The sequence below is a fragment of the Hippoglossus stenolepis genome, chromosome 16 (genome assembly GCF_022539355.2).
Source record: "Hippoglossus stenolepis isolate QCI-W04-F060 chromosome 16, HSTE1.2, whole genome shotgun sequence".
Lineage (NCBI taxonomy): Eukaryota > Metazoa > Chordata > Actinopteri > Pleuronectiformes > Pleuronectidae > Hippoglossus > Hippoglossus stenolepis.
Genome location: NC_061498.1, coordinates 12,743,651 through 12,771,605, shown reverse-complemented (window position 1 = coordinate 12,771,605; position 27,955 = coordinate 12,743,651). Strand labels below are relative to the sequence as shown.

The window sequence follows — 27,955 nt, the reverse complement described above, 5'->3', positions numbered from 1 at the left end:
TACAAAGCTCTTATTGGCCTTAGACACTGAAATAGAACATTTTCTGTACTGAATGCTGGTGAGTGGGTGTGAGGGCAAGAAACCGCAGGAAAAGTAAAGGGAAAAGAAACGGGCAGAGTTTACCCTTAGGTCTCATGAGGTAAGGACACTTAACTCATCGCATGCATTGCCATAGTCAACATGATTTTTATATCAGCTCTATGCTTTGAAAACAAAAGGAATAAATCATCTCCTTTTCACAAATATAAATATATTTTATGTTTAGTATGTACAATAATGATTTTTTTTCCATCATGACCATTAGTATTGGAGGGAGAGAAAAAAAGCATGTCAGTAAACTCTTGCTAATGGGTACAGACACTGCAAAGACAGCCATGACTGATTGGCGTGCTCAAGCACTCTCTCTGTAGACGAAGCGGGACAACAGAAGTTTCAGTGAGAAGGCTGGTGGTGTGGCTGCGCCGGGCCATCCTGCAGTCTGCTAGTCCTGAGAGCTGCGGGATTCACTGTCGTCCCCCAGCTCCCATTCAAAGTTCTGTCCGGTCATTTGGTAGAACATCATGTTAAAGGGTTTGTAGAACTTGTGCAGCCGGCGAATCACGTCGGCGTCAATTTTAGGGTGAGTTCTCCCTTTGGACTTGCCAAGGCACCTGGGAGTGCTGCTGTCCTCGGGCTTCTTCAGACAGGGAAATCCTTTCGTTTTATTGAAGTAAAAGTGTTTGTCCGTGACAATCCGCTTCAGTCCCAAGAAGTCCTGGACTTTGGCCATCTCACCCGCGGGATCCACGATCAGCCGCTCCCCGCTGACAAAGTGCATCTGGGAGAGCGGGAAATACTGCATCCAGCTCTCCAGGTGGAGCGCATATATTCCTATACGCAACGCGCTCCACGAGGCGTCTATGAGACCCAGCGTCCGGTTCTTAAAAGCCAGAACCTCGAAGGTCGGAATCTCAGGTTTCTTGGACAACGTCTGCGTGTAGTCTGAAATGGCTCTGGTGACCGGATTACGCACCACTATAATAAGCTTGATGTCCCTGGCCATAGTGTGGATGCGCTTCGGGGCATGGTTAGTCACAAAGTAGCTGGGTGTCTTCTCCATGGTGATCTGCCCCTCCAGCGTCGAAGGCATCAGGTCTCTGGGAACACAGACAGCAGAAGAAAAAAAGAGCAGCTTAGCACAGTGTTATCCGGAGCACCTCTCGCAGTGCAAGCGGAATACCCAAAGACACGGTGCAAGCAAATCTGGTACATTTATTAAGCAGTGCATTATTTGAAATTACAAGTGAAAATAACGGTTATTATCACCGGACATTATGTTGCGAGGAGAAACATACAGCTAATTACATCCGTGGAGTAATATGCGAGAGATAAAAGAAAGAAGATGAAACGGCAGGCAAGCAAGTGTGCTCATTGCTTAATTGACTCCATCTGTGTTACTCCAGGAGCTGTTTTGGAACTTTAATAATGAGTTCACTGCATATCATTAATACCGGGGTGCCTGGGGTATTGTTTTGTCATACATTTATTATGCATGCTAGGCTCACACTCTGTGCAGGCAGCTTCCCCTGCAATGGGTGCACGCAGCTCCTTTTCTTCTCCTTTTCTGCACTACATTTATGGTTCGGGGCAGTTCATTTAAGGCAGGAGTGATTAATTATCAGATTCAAGGTGATAATTTGCGGTACAATAGAAATGTCCCCGCTTTGAGAAATTTATCTTGGGGATAACGGGGAAGTCATTTGCCATCGCCACAAATATTATGTTCAGCTCGGCCTCTGAGAATGAGTTGTAGGGGAACGACGGTGCGGATTCAAGTACATTATATGCACAGAGGCACGTCGTGTTTCTACAGCCTCTATTTTTGTATCAGTAATAAAGCATAGCATTTGCCTCAAGCAAATCCTTATCAAATGTTTACACTGATGTTCATTGCAATCCGTGCTGTGTTCTTTGTTTGTAGGCTATGCGATTCCGTGCCAAATTGGTACATTAAATCCTCTGCGAGACACGTCATTTATTTAACCACTAACAAATACGAGCGCAGGAGCTCCACAATATAATGTAAAGGGAGGTAGAATCAAAGCACTCAGCCGGTTTATTTCCTCCCAAATTAAGGAATGTTTGCTTTGAAATGAACGTATTAAAAAGGGAAACAGCCAACTGAAAATCTCCCCTATTCCAGCCCGGAGACTCGCAGAGTTAGTTGCAGAAAATTCTCCATAATTTTTGAATAAAACCTATTTCCCTCTCCCTGCAATATATATATTTTTTCCCATTTGGCTGCCCTGCAACGCAGACCTGTGGTTGTAACGATATAGTCACATCAATCATTTGCATCTTGGACATATTCTAAATTAACTGTTCTCCAGCAAAGAATCCAATTTACCCTGCAAAACATAAGAGCTGTTCTGCACATATCGACCACCCTCACACGCATGCACCCATGGATTCTGGGCTGAAAGTCTCACAAGTGGCCTGGTAATTGCATCTCAGTAACAGTATTGCCTTCCTGATGGGTAATTTCCCTCTGGATTATGTTTGTCCCTCGACAGTTTAGAACTGTGGTTACTTGTGGGCCTGTAATGGGATATTAAACATATCTACAGATAGGATGGCGACTTGAAAGAGTATTAGTTTTCATTATATTCCATCTTATTCTACACTTCCTCCCTTACAATAATGAATGGATAAAGATTTTTGTAACCTTTCAAGGACTTCACCTCCGTCTGCCACTTAACAACGGAGTGCGGTTGGTGGTCCGAGGGCGCAGCATCACCATGTACGGTAATAAAAAAGACGCTCAAATATACCACCGCGAATCACCTTGAAACAACCACTATCCTACTTTATGGACATGAGCGGCGGCATCTCACTGGTAATGTGTTGTGCATCTTTGGAGCATATCCAATTGACAGGACAGATGTACAATGTTCAAGGTTACCTTTTTGAAGATGCGCACATAACAAGCTAATGCCCTCGTTGAGCTCGATGCTAATCATCACACGTTTAATTATAAAACAATGGGAACCGCACAAGCCAAATACTTCTGGTGGTTTTGATTGGGAATCAGTCATGGATCATCTGCATCTAAAATCTCTGTGGGAGGGCGAGGCGGGATAAAAAAAAAAAAAATCAAAATGCTGATAAACAAGCAGATTTCTCCGTGCGTGGCAAATGACTCCTCTGGCCTTGTAGTCTTGCGGAGCCGGGAAAACAAGTTAACTCTCGCTTTTGTTTTTCTTCGCATCAGCTGCTCAGCTGAACACAGGTCATTCAGGTGGGTAGGTAAATAAAATCGGAAGCGCTAAAGAGCCCTGGCAAACCATCTGCTGTTTACTACCCTACACTCTGGCATTTCCACACATGTCCAAAGCTTTATTTACATAGCAAACGGAAGTGTGAAGCCACAGGCGCTTCGAGCCTGGAGTAACTTTTAATGATCTCCACCATGGGAAACCTGCGGCAGTATGCCTACAAGAGGATTGCAGCATTGAGGGATATAGGGAATTATACACAACTATTCATATCATCTCATGCGGAATATGACTGGGATTCTTCACTGCTCAGAAAAAATCCTTCCTTTTAAATATCAGAATGCATTTTCATTAGCGTCTATAATTCGCAAAAATACCGATAAAAGTCAGCTCCATTAAATATAGCCACAACATTTACCCAAATCCGTCAAATATGAAATAATAGAGAAAATCGATCTTTAAAACCGGTTGTATCGACGTCCATTTCACACCCGGCCACGCAAAACTTCCGATCCAGAGATGCCCAGTCGTCTCTAAGGGTTGATTTGTCATTCCGAACACGCGGTGAACCAAATCGCAGCAAATTTTTTGTGTTTGTTAAGACGGAAACCAATCTTCGCAGATAATCATAACTCTTCATGCCAAGTGTGCTGGAACATGCCCAGGCATTTAACTCAATGTTTCATTATGCTCTGTCAAACTAGTGCAGGGGGAATATTTTGAGGCATGATGAGGTGAGGGATCACACTAATTTACATTCTCGGATACTAATAGGTCCAAGCTGTTTCTGGAGGAATCGAGTTTCTCCAGAGGAGCTTAGTTGTTTCTAATAAACTCTGGCAGAGAAATAAAAGCTCCCCCGGTCTCTCATTTGGATTGATCACGGCCCGACTGCAGAGTATCAATCCGCCGGGCTCCCTCCATGTCATGTCAAATACAATCAATTATTCTAAAGGAGTCCACTCATAATAAGCTTCCGAGTCCTCGGAGAGCACGTTCTGAAGACAGTGCCAGAGATGTGGGCGTGACTAAAACAGCTCTCATCCTCTAAGTAGTTCCCTTAAAAAATTATACGATGATTCGGAAGTGTGAAAAAAATGAAATGTCTCATCTTTTGTGTCCTGTCATCAATGAGTCAGTAACACAGAGTAATGCTTCTGTCACGAAGGTGCAAGAATCTCTCTGCTTTTGTGGAAAAAATCTCTTATTTTAATTAAATGAAGGAGATGTTTAAAGATGAAACCAACATCAATTTTATGAAGACTATTCTTTACAAAAAAATAATGGTGTAACCCTAACCCCCCCCCCAAAAAAACAGTTTCAGAACTTTAGTGCACTTTCTCACCGACCTTGGACTTTGAGTTCAGTCCAAACCATATAACGGGCGTGAGATCAAACATTGGGTCCAACAAAGAATGTGATCTCAGTCCGGACCAAACTGACCTATGGTTCGAATCGGGGTTTTTTTTGGGATAGTTTGGACCAATTGAGACTGAGACAGCTTTAAAGAACAGAAGAAAAAGAGGCGGAAGCTGCACACAGGACTGTTCAAAGTCTTTACCTCGGACGATATGAAGTTTGAACTGTGGGGATTTTCATTTTACTGGTAGTATTAAAAAAAATGATATTGCAGTGGCAACGGAATTAACAAAGTGAACCGGCTCATTAATCTTTCAACTGCTTTTATTCAAAACAACGTATTGAATTTAATAGCGGAATTGACAAAACGCCTGTCTACCAACCAATCAATGTCAAGTAAAGGTGGATGCAGCCCATTCAGGTGATGCAACAGGACGTATCCATGTCATTAAAAAGTCTCGGATCTGCTCCCTAAATTGCAACTTGAATCCAAAACTGACAAGATCAAATGTTCACAACTGAACAAAGACATGAACCTTGGTCCAGACTTTCAGGTGTGAAAACGTCTTAGAAAAGATTTCCTCAACAGAACAAGGCCGTAAATCTCAGTGCGGGCGGCCGACAAAGAGGAAAACAAATGGTAATTGTATTTCAGTGGTACTCTGAGTCCGAATGCAAATGCAAACATCAGTTGATGGTGTGAGCGGCTATTCGTCAACAATAGTCAGTCAGGACATTTGAAGTGAGAGATCTGTGGTCAGTTTCGCAATGAATAATCCCATTATTCCACCCTGAGTGACAAGTCTGTGATTGCAGCAGCAGCACAAAGAACAAAAAACATGGGTTTACTGAGCAGCGGAGAAATAAATAAATGCAGTAAAAGGGAAAGAAAAAAATGGGAGGTCAAATGAGTCATTCCTCAGTCTGCTCACAACAAGTGGATGCGTTCTTGTTTGGCACACACGAAAACAAGCCTACAGGGCAGAGCAAAGGGTCCTCGCGGGTCTGTTGTGGAGTGGGAGGCATTGTTTTTGTCACAGTTAAGGTGCAACTCTTAGGAGGAAAAACAAATACAGAGTAGCTTGCCCTTCTCAGTGATCAGATCAGGCTCCAGTAATGGTGGAGGGTTACGTTTGTTTTTGTTTTTCCCCGATCTCAATCTGACCTTTTCACCCGAGTGGAGTGAAAGGATCCTATAATTGGTCTCGCCCCGGAGCAAACCAGTGGCCCGAGTTCTGTAATATACATACACCTGCTGTAGGTTAAATCCTGTGTTGTATATTTTTTTCTTCAGATGAACCCTTTATTTCCGTTGTCAGTCAGAGAGGCTCCACGTAGGTGCTCATTATAATGATTTCCGTCATTTCTAATTTAATCTCGAACGGGAAACAGGAGCGTTATATTATGTTTCATTATAACTCACTGATTCAATTCTGCCTTTATTAAACATCCAGTAACTGAATAAAAGATCGCAAAGCTCTGTTGGAAATTCAAATATTAAAACCAACTCGCTGTGACACTGCTCACTCAAACATATACTCTCCGTTAAACTAATTTATGACACAAGCTTGATTACAGGTGTAGCTAAAAATAATGTGTGTAATATAATGCTATATAATATAGTAATAATATGATCGGTGCAATTCAACAGTCCTGCAATGCTTTAGTCTGGCGTCAGTTTGTTTTAGATTTCCAAGAGCAGTTCTCAAGGGTCACAGAACAGACCCTTTTGTTGGTTGTTGTCGAAAATAATTTGGCGTCAATCATCGTATCCAGCCCACCCCCTTTCTTTAAATACATGGCTGTGATTGGCCCGACCTTTTTCAGGTGATAAATAGAAATTGGTCCGGATGCTGTCCTGTTCTGATATAAAATATGTGACTTAACAACACATCCCCATTACATTCATATAAAACATGGTCCAGTTACAATTTAGTTTCCTTCACCACGTATTTGCTGTTGCCTTTCAGATGAATATTGATGCGATTTACATGAGACAGGGTTGTCTTGCTGTTAAACTGCTTCACACTGACGAATACGAAAACCTCGAGCTACTTCTGCCTTTGCTCCAGTGAGACCACCACATAACATTTGCATTTTTTCCCGAGAACAACCTTTCAGGTAAAAATGAACATGAAGTCTTCAGGACCTTTTTAAAATAACCCATTTTCTAGTTCTCGACTCTTTGAGCCGTCTGATCCGACGTGAACACAACATTTTATGCCCAAGTTTAGATTTCTTCTCATGAGAGATATCTCCACAGTATATTCCTGTTCCTCGCTCGGCTTTCGGTGTAAACCGGTTGGATACAATGATATCACGCAGTTAGGGTTGTGGATTTAGCTTTGATTGGCACAAAAAGAACTTGGTAGCATCTTATCAAACGGCCACCGAGCTCCACCGTCGTCTCATCTACACAGGCTCACCTTGAAACTCCTCACTAATTAAATATAACACGTTGGGCCTGGTGGTTGGGTATATGCCAAATTATCCTCTAAAAAAAAGTAATTAATCAACTTTATTACCATCGGTGTCTCCTAAATTCAGTTAGTTCTACTGACAAGCAAACCATGTCTGCATGACAAGAAGAATAAAATGGTGGGATTAATTAAAATCACAACACAGCCTCCCCACTCTAAATAAGCCCATTATACGTGCACTGCTGCAGGACTGTAGGCTTCTCGCAGAGTAGCTGAGGACAGAAATGACAGCTGGTCCTGATCAAAACCTCGTTCCCAGCTCTCTTCTTGGGATCCCCTGAAGACTGTCCCGCTTCCAACCGTGGGCATAGCCAGGTACCGCTCTCCCCGCATCACCAGACTGCAGTGCCGAGATCTGAGCCTGTGTTCGGATGCCCCTTTGGACATAAAACGTGGCGACGAGGGGGGGAAACCGCGAGGATGTTTTGGAATGCTGCATCACCCTCCCATCATTAGTCTGCAACACTGTATATATACGAGGCCTGAAAGTTAGTCTATTTTTAACTGTTTTCAAGTCCATGGAGGAATCGATGCAATCTTATCTCAAATCAAAGACTCAAAGGACATCGCTGTGTTCCACTCTAGTGTATCTAGTTCTAGCGTTAGTGTGACTATCAAGAGGCACTGGTTCCTCCTCACAGACCTAAATATACAGTACAGACCCGACATACAAAAATAATAATCTTTCATAGTGGCTCGTCTGTGCTGGGACAAAACAGCAGCAGTCTGCCAGCGCTCCGGAAGATGATTTGCTTCTTTTATTGTTATTTGCTTGTGTGTTTAGTTGCCTTTGGATGTGCTGATGAGTGCACTTCAGGCGACACTCATTCAATTTGATCACAATTGCCCTCGATATTCTGTTATTGATGTTGCCACTACAAAAACAAGCGGTGGTGATGTGCTGGTCCGCCGCAAGCAGCTCTCTCAGAAAAAAAAACGAGACCTCGCCACTTTCACCGAAAACAACTTTCACGTGAAAATACAACATGGAAACTGCGTATTGTTTACTGTGCTGTGTCGACTAATGAAATATGATATTAGTTTAAACATACAAAGCTTTGTTCAGAGTTTTTCCATCCATCTCTGCATCTTCCATAATTGGAAGTCACACCTGAATACGTCAGAGTCAAAGGCTAAAATTTACATCCGGAAAATGTTGCAGATCCGGCTCAGTTAAGCAGAACCAATTAATATGACAGTTTGAACATGATAGATTTCCTAGCCTCAGAAAAATGTTCGGTTTCTTGCAGAATCCAATCACCTCACCGAAGCTGACCTCATATAAAACCTATGTATAAAAAAGCATGTCTCTGACTGCATTGTGCGAAGCAGCATTTTACGCAAATGCCCGGCTCACTGATGATCACGTGACATATTTGTGTGATTTTGCGAAGCACACTTGTACTGAGGTTCATCTGAGGTAACAAGCCCAGAACAAAGTGTGTGTAAAATTCAAAATTGTCATTTTTTAATAAGAGCATTCCTGGTGTTTTTAATTTCCAATTACGCTCCATGCACCAAGCCTGCAGTCATAGAGTATCTGACAATGAATCAATAATCGTGTGGGTGCAGAAGATGAAATCAGAAGCTGCTGGGATAAAACAGGTCACAGCAAAGTAGAGAGAATGTTTCATTCTCTGCAACAAAAAGAAATAAATAAAATGAAAATGTAGTATAATGTTATTATTACATTACATTACACTTCATTTAGCTGACGCTTTTATCCAAAGCGACTTACAATAAGTGCATTCAACCATGAGGGTACAAACCCAGAACAACAAGAATAGAGAAAGTACAATTTCTTCAAAAAACCAAAACTACAAAGTGCTATAAGTAAGTGCCATTTTAAGTGCTACTAAATTGTTATTTTTAAAAATGTTATTCAAGGTATAGTCGGAAGAGGTGTGTTTTTAGTTTGCGCGGAAGATGTGTAAACTTTCTGATGTCCGGATGTCAATGGGGAGCTCATTCCACCATTTAGAGCCAGGACGGCAAACAGGCGTGATTTTGATGAGTGTTTAGCTCGCAGTGAGGGAGCAACAAGCCGATTGGCCGAAGCAGAGCGGAGTGAACGGGCTGGGGTATAACGTTTGACCACGTCCTGGATGTAGACTGGACCCGATCCGTTCGCAGCACGGTACACAAGTACTAATGTTTTGAAACGGATGCGGGCAGCCACCGGTAACCAGTGAAGGGAGCGGAGGAGGGGAGTAGTGTGAGTGAATTTAGTGCTGCTGCATTCTGGATGAGCTGCAGAGGTCGGATGGCACTAGCAGGTAGACCTGCCAGGAGGGAGTTACAATAGTCTAGGCGTGAGATGACCAGGGCCTGGACCAGAACCTGCACCGCATTCTGAGTGAGAAGGTGGCGTGTTATCTTATACAGTCCTGTGTTGGTGTACTATGTAGTGTTCAGCAAGGTGAGGCTGTCTGACTCTTTTTAACATATATATATATATATATATATATATATATATGAATGCATGCGGTTATATTTTGGCAGCCCAATCTGTTAAACACCTAAATGTGAACCTTCCTAGAAATTACCTATCACAGCCACTTCTTTCCTCCATTTTTTAGTACACTTCATTACGGAGCTGTAGGTCAGTGTGACACCACAAAGGAGGAGGCTGCACAAACTCTCTCCCTTTTCCTGTGCGACACATTAGTGCATACACACAGTAATAGAGACGGAACTACACTACAGTGAATCAGCTGAAGCTTGGCAGCTTTCTCCTTTTAGAGAAATTTAAGGTGATTCACAAAATGTCAGGATGAATATCGGGGAGAAGTTATGGCAGGCAAACTTGTTATTTCTGGCATTTCTCATATTGCAGAAAAAGGTAATGTCTTAAAACTGTTGGGAAATGTCTTTTACTGTCCGTGGAACAGTAAAACTATCACTGCTCTTTACAGATTTTAGGAGTTTTGACTTATTCTGACTATGTAGTTATTATGGGGTTTATGTAAACTTACATTTAAATTAATTTGTTATAATACCAACCTCAAGAGGAACATGTTTGAGTTACAAAAGCCATTTTGTTGCTCGACTCAGACGGATTACAATATCAAAAGCTCAATGCAAGAAAGTAAAATAAAAAAATAAAAATGCATAGTTTAAGAGCATTTTTCACAGATGAGAGCTCACGGTGGCTCCGGCTCGAAGCTCGGCAGGTATTTTATTGTCAGGAATTAGTTGACAAAGATAAACCGCAGCCATAAATATTCATAAAATGATCAAACTACAAGTGTTGCCTTGCTGAGTGAACTTGTCAAGCCATAACTTTGAATTCATATAAATAGGCTGCGGGATATGTTATGATTTAAGAGTCATTTATCTATACGGTCTGCAGGCTGCAGTTAAATGTTTTACATCCAACAATGAGCTGCCTCCAGCATGTAACTCTCTTTATTCCTGAGCCAGTGAACACGAGGTAAGATCTTGATCACTTCTAGCTGCTTGCATGTCTGGCAAAAAAAAAAGAAAAAAAGGAAGATTTACTAATGGTCTGTACGTCACCTCGTTGTTATGCATCCATTAGGATCATTACCACTATAGGCCTTTAACTACACTGTCCCTGCTCTTCCCTGCTTAATTTCTTTCTAAATCTAATTATTAGGGTGATTTAATGAAGGACAGCAGTGAACTAATAACTGAATAAAAAAGATTATTGAATCATAATTCTCGTGCGTACGTGCACTCACGTTTGACCCCCTCGTTATAATGGGGCAGATGTGCAACAGCAGCACACCGACACGGAATACCAGCGGAAAGTGTATTGATCCCGTTATTAGAATGGCGGTGCAACTTCAAGGACTTTAAAATGAGTTGGGGAAAAAAAGCAGTGTTTGGTCAGCAGTTTGCCTCGACAAACGGAAATTATTTTACTTTCCCCATGGGGAGGGGTGAGAGTGTATTCTGTTGGGGTGACCAGCCGCCTGATTTCTTTTAGATGATTTCAGGCGATCCACAATCATCTTTACGATACGGCACCGAAAGCCCTTTGTAAACTGTGTAATACATTTTTACAATGGTGTACAGCCTGTGCGATAAGTTACTATATAATATTATGATGCTGTCAGTAAATTGTCAGGCTGTTATTCTCGCTACTGTCATCCTCGCGGAGCACTGCAGGTTAATACTTTTAAATGTCATCTAGGCTCTGGGTATTTTCTGGAATATTTCCCGCATCCCCCATGACAGGCGATAAGAGAGAAAGAATAGAGAGGGAAAAGAGGAGGCATGAAAGAGTGTATCTATTACCTCTGTATGTGAATTTTACCCATTTCCCTGTCTCTGTTTCTTTGCACAAAAATCCCTCACATATGATTTAAAGTGGATAAAAATGGGCATTCTGGAGTAAAGGCACCATAGAAAGCCAACCAGTCAAACACTGTGGCACAAGTGAAATTCTTTCCAGCAGCCGTGGCAGGTCGTCTGGGCAGGTCGGCCCGTCCCACTACACTCACTGTGAAATATTAATGTCGGCTAAGGCGTTAGAAGAGAAAGGGGCTGGGAATGTGTCATCGGTGGAAATTAGGAAACGGCTAACGTGTGGTAAAAACTGACACTGGGATGAAACCTATCGGTGCTGATTTTAGAACCAACGGCAGCTTTTTAAATTCCGCTTATTTCTGAATGGATCAAGGTTAACTAATATATTATATCATGCAGATTATCTAAAAAACATAAGGCATCCGTGACAGGATTAATGATTCAAGCATTTAAGTCAGGTTATCTCTCACTGGTGGAACATATTAGCTCTAATATTAAGTAAGAAGTGACTACCATACATTTGTACCACTTTTATCAAAATTATACAGTTTGTGTCCCCTCATTCTTTTATATGTTGTTATTACCTCCGCCATGGAGGTTAATGTTTACATTTCTTTGTATTTAAAGGTGAAGTTATAAGTTTTGTTGTGATGCATGTAAAGACACTATGTGGCCAAAAGTAAGTGGACACCCTTGATTACTTGTAGTTTTGGGCTGTTTTCCTGGTTGGGGAGAGACCCAGCAGTTCCACAAAAGGGGAAATCCAAAGCTAAAGCACACAAGAATATTTTAGACAGTTTTCTTTCTTCCTTCATTGTGTCAGTGTCATTGTTAACAAAGAAAAGCACAGAAGACAGAAGTCGTTTACCCAGTTTGTTGTGGACAATCTTGATGAAAATATGTTTGTTTGTATATTTGTTCACAGGATTACACAGAAGCCATATTTATGGGACTGATGTTTAGGAGTGTGAGCAATTTGGTGCAGATAAAAAAAGTAAAATGTGGTTTCATAAGTGGACTGTTGGGCCCTGCTGGTGGTACGCTCATAGTGACATACAAGTTCAGTCTGATCCCAAATTAATTTACATGGTTTAAGAAGAAAAAGTAACTTGGCCTATGAAAAAAGGACCTGCCATCTTAATCAGGAACTTAATTGGTTGCGGCAGATTACTCCGATGAGCTTCTGCAGCGTCAACCAATTATACTAAGCATCCATCCATTGTTCCTGGATGTTCTGTAATTCATAGAGCTGCAGGATGTCCTGTAGCGATGTGCTGGGAACGTATTATGAGTTGGTGATGAAGTGAAGTGAGGGCTCTTCCTTTAAAGAGTGAGAGTTAAACCTGCAATAAGAATGGTTTCTTCTTCAGCTAGACCTCTTGTTTTAAAATGGCTGAACACAACAGTTCACACAAACACTTGGACTGTCATTTGCAAGAAGAAAAAAAAAGAAGAAAACTATTGATTTTTCGAGTAATCTTCTTTTCAACTGATTTCCATCAATGAGAACGCCACTTATGGACCTTTAAAAACCTTCAACCACGTCTTGAACCAGTTTATTGATTTTGCTGCAAAAGCTGCTGGGAATCACATTGTACAATTATTAACAATACACCCTTGGATTCAATTGACGCAGGTGAGTGCAGTCAAGTCTACACACATACGCCGGTTGTTTCTACAAGGGGGAAGGGGGTACTGTGATTCAACTGTAAAGATGGAGCTCTTATTTAATGTGCAGCAACAAACCGAACTGTAAAATAAATGACAGCTGACAGGTTTGAGAAGTTCTGGGAACAAGAGACCACGGATATTTAAATGCAGAGTGTGCAACAAGACTGAGCTGCTAAATATCAATAAACTGAAAAGGCATTCTAAATTTGATAGCATTTTCTAAATGAAGTGTCGCAGCGGAAATGTCTTGTTAAAGACGTTTTGTTAAAGTTGACATTATGCTGCTTTGAATCAGCAAAGAGATGAAACAGCGACGATAACAACCTTTACAATCAATCGACTGAGAGATTGTCACTGCTTGAAATGTTTTACATTAACAAACAAATTTGGACATTTAGACAAAGTTACAATTGCAATTAAATTCCTTGTCAAAATATGTCCTATACACAGATACGTTTTAAAAACCGTGCATCACTTTGTGTCCCTGTGTTCCAAATTTGTTTGGAGCTTACAGCGAGGCATCGATGTTTGCACTGTAACATCTGGATGCAAGGAAATAGGCTGCTGAGAATGTTATAATCATGCAGACAAGGTCTAAGCTGCTCCATTACGGGCTAAGCTGACCTATCAGCGGGGCTTTTGCTAATCCAAATTGTGCTTTAGCCGGCAGAGATTGCTCAATTCAGACAGTCTGCTGGGAGGGGAAAACAGCTAAAAGCTAAAATAGTTCACCTGCCATATGAGCTATCATTTATAATATATTTATCTCCGAGCATCGTGTGTGCACAAAAGCTGAGCTTTTTTTCCTCCTCTTTTTTTTTTTTCAGCTAGAAAAGCTCATTTTCATGGCAGATATTCCATTTGCTCACCATATAAACGTCAGCTCTGACCAGTTCAGAGTGCCTTAAGCATGTTTTCATTCGACACGAGCTTAATAGCCACAGCTGCCATACTTACATCATGCTTAAATGAGCTGAGTGACAGTTATATTTACTACTGCAGACAGCGCAAAGCAAAGGAAATGTTTTTTCATGGAAGAATTTCTGTGTGTTTTCCCTTATATCGGACAAAAAGCCTTTCTAGGTTGCTTCTGTTTTGATGGTGTCACTGTTGGGAATGCAAAAAGGTACATAACTCACCATCCTGTCTTTCTTTGGTCTCAGGGGGTCTTCCATTTTTACTGTGACATTTTTGCAGAGGCCAGACTAGGTCAGGTTAGCTGTTTCGTTCTAACGCTGCAGCTAATATCAGCCGCTCACAGTTGGCTCCGCAGGTGCCACTGTGTTAGCCAGGCATGACACGACACAGGGGAAATTAATTTGCTACAACCATATAATGGTTAGTTATTTAATCACTGTTAGATTTAATCTAACACCCTAATCCCAGAGGGTTTCTTCTCGTTCGGATTCATAACCGGAATAGACTGAAGGCATTAGAGACAGAGTCCAACATGAAAAGGACCCGACTCAGCGAGTGGGTTGAACCTGCTGTCAGGGAAAACACAGCCACTCCATTAAATCACTCTTTATAGAGGAACGATGGCATCTGAGTTTTGTTGTTTTCTGTCATGTATATTTAATGTTTTCAGGATCAGAGTGTGGCAAGTGCCGTCCTGCTCTCTCTAACTCAAAGACACCCGGGCAAAGATCTCAACGTAATGCACAGAGAGCCTCGGCGGGGAACCTCCGACCTCTTTACCGCGGCAGTATTCCGCAGTACTTACGCCGGTTACAGCCCCAAAACCTACAGGAAGATATTCTTTATCGTCGAGGAAATGGACAGACAACACCTCAGCTGTGAAATGGCTGTTGCAAGTCATTGAACAACTCGCCGCTTTTCAATACTCAAGATGGGAGAAGATACGAGGCTGTAATCCTTGAATGGATCATGGTATAGCCCTCAGCCACGAGCAGCCTGTTTGAGCACTTCCAGTAAACCCCTGCTCACACGCTTAATCTCCCCGACAGAGGTGGTTTCACGCAGCAAGTGAACACGCCATAAACACACATGACAAATGCAGGATAATGTTTTAGAGATATACAGATTAACTTGTGTAATCCTGGCTGCCAAAGGGAGAGCTTAAAGAGAAATGTGTCAAATGTTTATAGATAGAATAAAACCAAATAATAAACCTTAATCTCCAAAGGCTCTTTTTCTTTTGTCATCATCATATGTTCTGTTCTATTCCGGGAATGTTAGAGAGATGAATTAAATTTCAATTAAAAAAGTAATGGTGTAAGTAACGTCAATAAAAAACGTTTTTATGAACTCCTGAAAAAAAAGAATGAAATGACACATTTAACTTAAACTACTTTCATCCATCTTACTGCTGCAGAAGAAGTTAATGTTCCTAAATCCAAATTGTCACGCAAATAGATTTGAATTTGAATTAACTCAAAAGACAAAATACTTTGGATAGCTGCCCTGTATAAAACAACCAGGTACTAAAGACAAAATCCAGTGCTGGAAGTGAAGTTGTCTTCATGCACATGGTTTTTCAAGTAATTTAATGAAATGACAGAGTGCTTCAGTGTCTCACAGCTATTTGCAATTCATTTAGAAGACAAGGGTGTTAGAGACACAGAGATGTCCGCTGCCCTAAACAGAAAACAGACCGTATTCTTGTGGGAGTATAAAATGTGCAGTCACTTCACTGCTGTCATTTGATGTAGGTTTCATTTCTGAGCCATTTTTAAATAGAAAGAAAAAAAAACTATGTCCATTGTTTCGAATGTTTATGTGCATTACTGACATATTAACATGGTTTTGTGAATATGAATCAAACTGCTTTGGTATTCAGTGTAGATGGCTTAGGAGAGGCCATGGGGGGGAAATGGAATGAATTTCAAAATATAGGCGATGATTAACTTCTTAGCTGAAGCAGTCACACTCGATCGCTCGCACAAAGTGCTGTGAGCATCGTGAGGTCGCATTTCCGCTGACAGCGAGTCTGAGGAGAGGAAACTGAAACAAGTGGTGTGTTTTTCTGTAATGTTGCGTCCAAAGGCCGCAGCCACAGCTGAGAGCAGGCGCACCATCTCGGGTCTAAATGATAGTATGGTTGGCCACATGAGACAATTTACTGGCAGAGTTGGCTGAGGAACGGCTTCGCTGATACATTTGGGCAATCGGCACATATGTTTCGCAATACAGCCCAGATAAGAGCAAACAGCTGAGGGGGCCATGTAGTATGTGGTGTCACTGTGGCACCGCGGAAACCATTATGCTTTCAGGCAACATATGGTTGATGCTCAGGAAGCCACCTAGCAAGCCTGCCGCAGCTGCACCTCCTGCACCTGAGGGGGGGTAAGACTGTGGTAATCCATACTGTACCTCAACAGGCTCAACAGTGCCTTTATAGCGTCTGTGCTCACACAGCCACACTGTATATTTTACTAGTTTCCACTGGATGAGGGATGGAATTTAAATTTCTGCAGGAAGTCCATGTTTTAGCTACAGCAGATATTCCCAACAGGTTTAGTTTTGGTAATGTTGGGTCAGTGTTATGGTTCCAATTTGGCCTCCGTGCTAAAGCTTGGCTGTTCACTTGGCCCACATGTCTGCCAAAGTAAATCTGCTGACTGGATAATGCACTGGGAGACATACTGCGCACACCACTGTCCCCAATGCGCATGCTTATTAACTGATAAATGCATGCAAAGCACCGTGCAGACTCCATGGTCTGTTGAATCAAAGTTCCTGTTGTCCTTGTACCATGTTTGTCAATATTTAGTGTGTTAAAATGTAAATTAACCGTGTGTTTCTGAACCTCTGCTACTGAGCAAATGTCTGTACATTGATCGTATCTGAATATTCCTCATAGCCAGAGGGGAATGGCCCTGATTTCATTTTCTGATGGAATATATCTTAGAAGTCCACTTCGTTAAAACCTGCCTAATTATAAAAACTGCTCGAACACATAGTTCTGCTTATTTTCAGATGCTGATTCTAACCTAGTGCTGAAGATGAAAATCCCTGATCTACAACCAGGACTTAAAGGAGGCACGCTCCCCCCACAGGGGATAAATGAGTTAAAGCAAACTGTCCATATGGGCTGAGTAGCATGTTTTAATTATGTGTAAATGCTGCTCTGCTATATCTCTAGCTGTGTGCATTTCACATCAGTATTCAATTAAGCGCTGTGATCAGATGATTTGGCCGAGCAAACTGCATTGCAGCTTTTTATTGCTTCTCCCAGGGTAATGCAAGCAAAAAACCAAACACCGAAGGTAATATTACTGCATTTATTAAATTTAGCTTGTACCCAATATGTAAAACATTTTTTTTTTTTATGAAAAACATTTCGGTTAACACATGTCATATTCAATATCGTCATTTAAATCCATTTTTTGTTTTTAACACTGAAAAAAGGAAGTCAGCATCGATGAGCTTGTCACTGATTTATCCTCCCCGACGCACCAAACTGTCAAATATACTGGATGAGGATGAATAGGCTTTTTTTTTAATTGCATTGAGACAAACCTTCCACTGATACAACCCATGTACCGACACTACTGTACATTCACATCCAAGCTTCTTCAAACCATAAATAAAGGTCATTTGTTTGGATTTCACTCGGTATAAAATATTCTAAAGAAAAAAAAGCTGTCAAATTGTGCACACCAGCCAATCCTCGAACTTGTAACGCTCCAGTTGACGTGGACCCTCCCCTTATATGAAAGAAAGCTCCGCTCATTTGAAGAATATAATTCCACTATTAATCACCTCTCATTAATCGAATCGGACACCAGGGTGTGTAAAGGTATACAATAAATTAATCACCCAATGACTCTTGTACATACAAGCGATATATACTCATGATGGCAGTGATGGGATGGTGGGAATCTGAAAGGTTGAGGTCTCACAAAAGCTGCAAACATCGATGACGAACACAAGCTGTGATCTTACACGGAAAATTCAGATATCAGTTATTACACGTGTGACTTTTTTTTCTTTTCTTCAAGATGTTAAAGCAATAAACATGTGAAGAAAGCTCGAAATAACTAAGCCAGAGGCCGTCTCCAGTGACTCCATCAGCTCATTCAAGTGTCAGTGAGGGAAACAGTTTGTTTCTGGAAGTGACACATGATTATATGCTCCAGTAAAATTTAGTGTAAACGTGGCTTTGGTGTGAAGTGTGAAAATGAGGGCAGGGACATCGGGCTGCTATTTCACTTCACATGAATCGGGTGTTGCACCTTTCTTTTTGATTTTGAATAAACCATTACTGGGAGGACGGTTGATTGGGTTCATTGTGTTATTCATATAGCTATAGTGTATGTTTTTATTCCCTAATTTGCAGAATATGACAATGATACCTTCCAATAGATTAAACATGTTTTATATTCTGGGTGTGAATTTCTCCCTGCAAATGTTGGACTTTATCCTAATTGATTTATAACATTCATTCAGCAAACATCAGTGTGGTTAATTATGATCTGGGTAGGATTTTTAATGGTTTGTGGTTTAGGCAACCTCCTCCTCTCACAATGCAGAATCAGGTATCCACCATCCTTCCACCCCCCCGATCACCTCCCATATGACCAGAGGACAGTACAGCTCCTGCTCCTCAATTATCAAAAAAAACATTCACAAAGCAAGTACTCTACTCAGTGGAACAGGAAGCACAAATGTACCGAAGTCATTTCCTTGAAGATGAGGTTGCAAAAGACTGATCCTTGAAGAAACGGGTTCGCAGGTTTGGTGCGGAGGAACTTGACCGGCCGATGCAAAGATCTCAAGCTTCAACCTCTTCAAACACCTTTGGGATGAACTGGATTTGCCGACTGTCTTATCACTCAACACTGTCAGACCTCACCAACACTCTCATGTTGGAATCGGAGCAAATCCTTTCAGCCAGGTTCTTAAATCTCATGGAAACCCCTTCACAGGAGAGCGGAGGCTGTTTCAGCGGTAGATGAACGGCAATAGTTTGAGAATAAAATGTATCCTGAACTTGAAAAATTGAAATACAGGCAATACTTTAAATTACATTCCACAATGTTCCTCATCTTGACACAATGCACATTATATGCTTTGGGTTTGTCTTGTTTTTTTTACCCTTTTTTGTATAATTGCATTCCCAGTGCATTCATTCTTGTCACTTCCTGCAGTATCTCTGAGCAGATGTTGACAATTAATATTACACACCACACTCATCTTTCACACAACATGCTTTAAAGTGGAAATGACAAACTCTTGGCCTCTCACACTACTTGTTTCTTTGAGAAATGATGAAACTGAGAGTGACTTCCACAGGGATAATCTCAGATGAACTGAAACGGGCGTGGAGTTATTAATGTTCTTAATGGACAGTTTTTATATCAGAGCATGGCAGTTAAAAGCCTGTCGGAGAGAATTTTCCCCTCAATTAATCCTCCGCTCAGTTGTTCACATGATCAAGTTTCAAATGTGCGTTTTTAAGTCAACAGGCACCACTAATCTTTACAAACCCGGCTGAACGTTGTGTGCAAAACCTTTGGCAATTTGCATGACTCACGTTAATATTCAGACACTGCAGAAGCATGTAATGCGTTGTCGTATATATTTTTTTTCCCCGGTTGTAACAAGCACAAGCAGTGTTTTGCTGCTGGGGTGGGGTGGGGGGGGTTCTGAGCCTGGAGATTTTCAGGGCATATTATGAGAGACAATAATATCACGGGGTCCACCTGATGATTGCCTCATTATAAATGGTCTCCACATTGGCTTTTACCTCAGCGAGACAGTGGGCTATTAAAAGATGCTTTATTCTCTTGCTGGATGTTCCATTATTTCTCACAGTTAAGGGTGTTGACGTCTCGAACAAAAAAACCCTGAAGTGACCAGCCTCATGCCTGTCAGTGGGAGTGGAGATAAGCCTGCATATGCATTCACCCTGTTTGTATTTGGCTCAAATGACCAAGAATGATGGGGTACCTTCATGATAATGTCATTTTTGCCAAGAGGCGTATTTATTTATTTTTGTCTAACCTGGAAGCACAGAAGAGGAAGCAGACGCAGCTGCTTCAGACATTTCTGGGACAGGATGATGAAGCCTGAGAGAAAGACTTATATTATTGATAAAGATGTGGTGCAACTCCCTGTTGGACAGCTCTGTAATCACGATGACTTAATGCCCGGCGTGTGACAAGCACAGCCCCTCTCATGACCAAGTTGTCAGGCATTCCCAATAAAGCCTGTAATTATTAATGTTGCACCAAAGCAGAGAAAAAAGTATTGGGTTTGATTTACTCTACTGAGGGACATAGCTTGCTAGACAGAAACTGAGCTTGTTTTTCTTCCCAGCACAGTTGAAATCCATATAAATTTCCAAACGGTTTCCTGGGACCAAAACCAAAGGGCACTAGCAAAACCAGGTAGTCTTTAAATTGTTGAAGTGTTGACGTGAGTTAAATACTTCTCAGTTCATGACACATTCTAACTGCTCCCAGGTCATTCGAATTTGTAACGTGTGTGTTTCTATACCTCCAAGGTTAATTGTGTCAGCATAGACTGTGCTTTTTGTTGATGTCCCTGACATGCTAGTAATCAAACAGACAGTTATTATGTTGATTTGATAAGTATTTAGCTTTAGAGTGTACCCATGATATTTCCTTGTAATTCTCACAACAGATGTTCAGTGCAATCTGATGGAGCACCACAGGCATCTAAAAGAAGCTGATAGAACTATTAAGCAGCTACGGTCTGCATATTTGATTTAATATTGAGATATGTTGGGGAAAATTAAATACAAACAAGTCCACATTCATTTAAAAGATAAGTAGCTGTTACATTTGAAACACCTGTCAGGCTTTTTCGTTTCCACACCACAGCTGGATTCTACAAACATAATTTGATTTACTGCATAAAATGAAAATAATTGGCCTTTTTAATCCACTCATCCATTATCAATAACACTTATCTTTTTTGAAGGTCGCAGAGGCAGCTAGAGCCAATCCCAGCTGAGAGTGGGCAAGAGGTGAGCTACACCCTTGTCAGGCAACCATGCAAACTCCACACAGAGAAGACCCCGACCAGACCGGCAGCTTCCTTACCGCAGGGCAACGGTGCCAACCAGCCGTCCAACAATTCATATTAGTAAAACTAAGCAGGCTCTAACAACCAAGGCCTTAGATGACTGAAACGATGATCGATGCTCGCAGATCAGTTTTAGCCGTCATAAGCAGGCAATCATAATTCTATCGCTGGGTGACTTTTTGTCATGTTTGGGGATGTTCACAAAGGCTGAGCAGACATCCCCAGTTTGGGTGGCTTAGCTGTCCCCGGCTGGAGCTGTCATTTTTGATCCGTGAAACGAAGGTTCGGTGTGTAGAATTTTGGATGAGGGTTTCTTTGCATACTGCCCTATGCAACAAATCTATTACCTTTTATCTATGGATACAACTGACACAAAAATCCCCCCCCTCTCTCCCCATGCTGAAAATCCTTAGCGTGACAGGCTTACTGTGCTTCGTTGTATTTTCAAGCTATTACTGGACAATCACATTTGGGGACAAGGTTTAGCCAGTGTTCAGATGGATTACTTTCTGTCTAAACCCTAATAACTTCAACTCATTTGTAAAAGAAAAAAATACAATAAATATTACAAAAACAGTTGCTGTTTTAAGTTCTCGTCAAGGCACTTTGCACAGCCGTCACTTTCACTTTGCGTTTTGTGTTGTTTTGGTGACACGACGCTCTATTGCAGTGTTTGCCGTTGCATGTTTCTTGGCCCCAGACATTCTTCCACCTCTGCTGTGGGCTGACTGTCAAAGAATCCCGTCTGGCTGTCACTTGGCCTGACCACGACAGAGAAGCCCGTGGCTGTGGGCTGCATACACATTACCCTGCGCCGAGATCTCCTTGCGACACTGACACTCCATCTCAGCCGAAATGAGCGGTGTTCAGACCCTGAAAGCCAACAATGCTTTCTGTAATAGAAGTAGTTTTGAGGTGCTTCTGAATACCTGTCAGGACACATCATTGTTGTTCTTTTTTGGCAATTTTATCGAAAGCAGCAAGACAAGAAAAACAATAGGAGCTCTTTCAGCCCAGGAAGACCCCCTCGCCCCACAGCTGACAGACTCATCAGCTGCTGTTTTGGTGTATTTTTCATAAAGAAACATCAGTTCCCCTCACGCTAATATATCCATGTCCCTGAGCATTCAGCTTCAGGAGCATAATAGCAATAAGAGCATAATAACAAACAACCTCCAATGCAGTAGTCTTTCATAACACTTCATCATGTACATGGCACATCCTTTAGTGTTTTAAAACCAGACTTTGTCAAAATAAATAATGAAATATTGTTCCAGTGACCTCTAAATTTGATTTGAATTCAATTCATCATTTGCCAGGACACACACAGTTGTTGGCGAGCTTGTAACTACTACTAAGCTACTTGTGACTGTTTTGTCTTAATTGCCATGAGCTTTTCCCGAATTTGCTGAACACGCGGCTTCAACACCACCACGTGGGCAATGCCTTTGAGGGCAAAATAATTAACAGCTGTGCTGACACTTAAATCTGTGGTGTTTCACTCTTTTCATATCTGCATCAAAGTAATTTAGCGGTGTCTTCTCTACTGAAAGACAACAATGTAAACATTTAACCATTTTGAAAAGACATATGTAGTTTGAAGATATGGATTTTGATCTCATACATTTGATCAGAATTCAATAACAGTATCACAACATGAATGTAGGATTGGACGTAGAGTTTTATATCCTCAGACTGACTGACATGGTTTTGCGACATTTGTCACCATACATCTTAAGTCTACAAGATCTGCCTCCCACCAGAGATCCAACACTTTCCCAAACTCATCCAACAAACCACCCAGGGCAGACGATGCAGTCCATTTAGGTTCAGGGGACAGGGGGGGGACAAGAGTGCAGGAGTACAAGCTAAGCTTAAGGCTAGCTCCTACAGGCCTGTCTTGTTACACTTAGTAACTTATCAAGTGGTAACTTTTCCCAGCCTGGACTGCACTCAGATCATTACAATAGAGACATGGATTTGAGACATTGCATGAGAGCTGGCAAGCCCCTTTCGACAGGTTGGACCGAAGTCTGTAAGAGCAGTGGCAGAGGAGAACAGCTGGTGTACTGACACCAGTGTCACTGACAAACAACTCACCCGCTGTAGAGTATTTGATGTTGAACCATGGACCTTTTTTTACCTACCGAGGGAGTGCCTTCATTAGCTTGTTCCAAATGTGGGTTTCCCAAGTTGAAACTATGGCTGAACAGGAAGGTACAGACTCTGGAGACACTCTGGTTCACGAAGAAGCACAAGGGCGACCGAGGAGGGGCTCAGCACAGGTCTGAACATCACAAAGACGAGCACTTCAATGACAACAACTCCTGCCGCATGTGAAAGGGAACAATGGCTGGCCACAAGGACAACCTCCAGGTAGCAACACTCTTCCAGACACACTAAACCAAGGGCCTTTGCTCTCTTCCGTTTTTAAAACGGAGAGGTCAGCAACCATCATTCACTACCAGGGAAGAGCCAGTCCGTAAACCCACATCAATACCAGGTCAGATCCACCCTGCTCAGAATAGACATCAGCAGAGCAGCGGGACCAGATTCAGTCTCCAGACGAGTACAGAGGTATTCACCAACATCTTCAACCTTTACAGAGACGTTCTGTCTCACATCAAGGCTGCCGACCCTGCTTGATCAGGATTAATATCAGTTCACATATCAAATGACTACATCGATAAACGATAACTGCAACCAGACACTAAGGGGCAATTGAGATGATTTGGCCTCACTTTTGTTGAGCTGTCGTGTCGTCTGTCTTTATACACAGTCTATGGGTGTCGCCATAACAACCTGGACCTCAAAACTAAGGAGATGACAGAAGACCTCATATGATAAAGACAAATTGACCACTGAGCTCTGTTTACCCCACACTGCCAAAGACCGAAACGACTGACTCCCATGAGCAATAACCACACCTCACACACACACAATAACATCTTAGTGAAGTGTGTTATGCACTACACACTTTATACTTTATATAGCATCACATCAAAACAGATTCTATAACAAAGACGCTGAATGACATAATGAGACATCAAATATAAAATAGACACGTCACAGGCAGTGACACAGACAGGTGCTGAGATGCAGTAAATATTGAGTTATACAACAAATCGATCTAATTAAATTTGACTTATGTCTGGATTTGAATTATTAAAAAACAAATCAGCCCACAAAAATAACCCAAAAAATAAAAAAACAAGACCAAGGCCACCGCTGCTCTACTAATCAGCCGACTGCCTCTCACAGAGCCTAAGAGCTGCATCTTCTCTCGTACACAGCGCAAGAGAGGTTTGCTTTTGCACAAGCTGTGCACGTTACGTTTCCCCCCTACACCTAGTTATTTCACCGCATCGACTGCACCTGTCAGAGTCCCACAGTCATTAGAACCAGAGCCAACTGAGACTAATCAACAAGCTGAGGATTTCTATAGCGAATAGCACTCGATCTTCACACAAAGAGATGGACCGAAATAGCCTATTCACTCCGCATAACAATTAAGAGCCCAGCGTATTTTTTTTAAATCCGTCATGAGCTGGTGAAAAAAGGCGAGATATCTGCTTCTGACTTACAACCATGTGTTTCCGTATATTGTCACCCGGCCTGTCTTGTATATCCGAGGGGCCACAGTCTGACATTCCTGCCTTTTTTTCCTCGTAGGTTACCCTGTGTTTCTGTTCTCCCCTGCACTTGGATCTACTACTTGTTGTACTTTAACATTAGCATAAACCATGTAAAAAAAAAAAAACTGCTGCCATTCACCTTGAGCGGCGAGGTTTCAAAGGTTGCACGAAAAAGATTGTGGGGCTATTACCCGCAAAGGCAGAAGTGTTGTGATCGCCGTCGTGATAGGGTGGCCTTGTGAAAGCTTTGCGAATAAGTGTCTGTCAACGCGGTTAAATGTCATCTAAAATACAGAGTAAATTGAGGCCTAAAAACTTCATCGCAGCCAATTAAAGACAAATATCCCGCAGACGGATACGAGACACGTTAGGTTAGCGGGTCACTTCCATTTCATAGCAATTAGTCTGCTGCGGAGTTAAAGTGGCTGTGAAGGCTGAGCTTCAGTGTGTGGAGTTCTGCAGACCTGGCACATGACATCACTTAGCTCGAATCAAAGTGTCTGACCTTTGCTGCCTCCAAGATTGTCGACTGCTCTGTATAGCGCTTCCTGCGATTGCAGCATGTACATATCAGAGCGAGGGTTGATCTCATGACTTCTGGGCCGATGTCCAGGCCACGTTTTACCCCCTAACTTGTTGATGTCCTTCATGCTGCTCAACACGTGGCCTTTATAGAAAGAAAAAAGAAATACCTTGCATGGCCCTTTGAATATTCTATCTTTGCCATTTAAAATGTACCCATAGCTCCAGTTATTTCCTTGTCTCCAACTACAAAAATAACAGCTTAAGGACATAAAACACGAGAGTGAAGGACTAATATATCAACATCACGCTGGTTGATTCAATCATAAATAAATAATCTCACATCGCTTTCAATAAAGCTTCTATTTCATTGACTTTAGCAGAAAGATGATACGCTATGAACCTTGTTATCGGGACTCAAAATCCAAGCCAGGCAGCACGTTCACTTTCACTTTGTGCCTGTTCTCCTGCGTGCACTCCATTAACCTTTGCTCAAGTTTAAAATGTAATGCTAACATCGCTAACGTAGACACAGCAACAGCGAATGGAATTTATACAATTTGTAAAGAGCAGCGGGGCCAGTGTAACATGGACCCTCTGTTCCTGTTCTGCGCAGTTCTCAGATAATGAATCCCATAGCGGTGATCACATATTTATGCTTCTGTGACATTATGCCGCCGCTGCTGTGGTAATTTAATCAGGAGAGACTAATTGAAAAAGCTTAATTCAATCAAACTATTCAGAACTTTGGCATCGGTTGCAGTTGAAGGGACTGCTTTGGGGTGGAAGACAGGAAAAGTGAAAAAAAGCTGGAGTGACAGTGACAAACAGTTTGTTTCAGTTTTGGTATTAGCTCCCCAAAGGCTGGGAAAAAGCTGCTGAAGCTAAAGCGCCTCGGTGGTTCACACCGAGGGGACGCCGCCTTTCTGAAATTTGAACTGATTGGATAATAAGTCACAATTGAAGATTAGAGGAAAGTCGTAAATAAACGGGGCATGTTTCGAGTGATTGGGTAGGAAGTGGTGGATATTTAACTGAAGTGTTCTTATTGATTAAACCAAGCTTCACTTTCCAGTTTTTTAACCAACACTATTTTTCAATTCTCTCTGTTAATGTACTTGATTGCCTTATTTTCTCAGCTTCTTCTCTCTTGAGTTGAAAAACGCAAATCATTGTCACTGATTTATAATTTGATGTAGGCTTGAATATTTTATATATGACTGCGTCGGTCTGCATATTTTATTCATGATTGTCTTTGCGTCGGCTCCCGCAGGAATTTGTCTTTTATTCTTAAGGGTCCCCGATGCTCCGGAGGCTGTTACTGTATGTTATAAAACCTGATGTTCCCTGTGCAATATCAGAGTTTATGAAGTGTAGTCTCTACAGCTAAACAAAGAATGCAACATTAATCTGCAGCCTGCAGCATTCAGCCGCACCAGAAACTGAATTACCGATGACTTTTGTCGGCTTTGTGAGGCAGTCGTCCCGCTCCGCCCGGAGTTTAACAGGTTAATCACTCAGCCGCATAAAAGCAAAGGACTTTGGAGGTTGACGCATAAAAACACACACTTAAATTTGGATGATCTGATGCCATACATACAATACACTCGCCGGGATGGGACTCTGGAGGGAAGAAAAGTTGGAAACAAACAATATCATTAAATATGGATGGTTTTCTCCTCTCCTCTAAAACAGTGTATTTGACCAAGTAATGGATTGTTCACATAGCAATTGAGACACAAAGACAAAGGCTATTCAAGCAAAACAATGCGTCCCTTTGAGAGGATACGATTGCAGGGAAAAATACTGTATTTCCTACGCATTACTATTACTACAGCGGCGGGAGGAGAGCGGAAGTGCTCCTACTGCACACACACACACACACACTCTCAAGGCTTGTAAGCACTGACGAGGTTTGTTTACGGCTGTTGAATTTCAAGTTGCGGCGAACTGTAGCTTCTTTGATGTTTTATTCTAACATTGAAACATCTTAAAATCCTTTTTTGCAACCTTTGAACTGAGGACATGCACTTCCCTTCCATTTCCATCAACCCACTAATTGCAATAAGTGAATAATCTGACACTAATGGATGAGAATATATATATAGACCACAAGGTGATGACAGGAAAAGGTGTGAATACATATGTTAGATCTGCCGACTTCTGCATGTCAGGCTGCTGAAGAATAACACAAAACCTAATGAATTTGTGCCTCCAATAACTAAAAGCAGATTTTCTGTATCAGAGTCACAACTGAGACGTACTGCAGTTCAGTTAAGGTGAAGCAGTCCAAGCCCAAAGGTCAAAAGTCAGTGACATTAATATGGATTCATCCGCTATCGGTTACTGCCACCATATTTCTTGTTTACGAGGCGTGATATTTGTCTCCCTCGTAGCAATTTAATGCACAATAACAACCCATCCATCTGGATTATGTTTAAATATTCCTCCTTTTACTTTCATCGAGAAAAACAATACTGCTTCTTCTGTATGCATCCCCTAATTCCGTGAGCGTGTTTCAGCTCCACTGTAAGACCTTGTCTAAAGTGCGTAAAGCTGCAGGGCTTTTATTTTCTCTTTTTTTTCTGCTGCATCTGGACTCGTCCAACATCGAGCTCCATGCCAGAAACACTTTAAAACTTGTATCACTTCATCTGGACAGAAATGAAGCAACGTGATGGAATGATAACGACAGCTGAGGATACGATAACAGGCGTTCGAATACACAGCGCTGACATGTCTG

The 27,955-nt window shown here is 41.8% G+C and overlaps 1 protein-coding gene across 1 annotated transcript in view; it reads right to left on the bottom strand.

Moving 5' to 3' along the window:
- Nucleotides 1–230: 230 nt before the first annotated feature.
- hs3st4 (heparan sulfate (glucosamine) 3-O-sulfotransferase 4) overlaps nucleotides 231–27,955 on the bottom strand; it is a 75,825-nt gene continuing 48,100 nt past the window's right edge. The window contains exon 2 of the mRNA XM_035179768.2: nucleotides 231–1,136. Within this exon, the coding sequence (XP_035035659.1) occupies nucleotides 482–1,136 (655 nt within the window). The 3' untranslated portion in view covers nucleotides 231–481. The remainder of the gene's footprint in view (nucleotides 1,137–27,955) is intronic.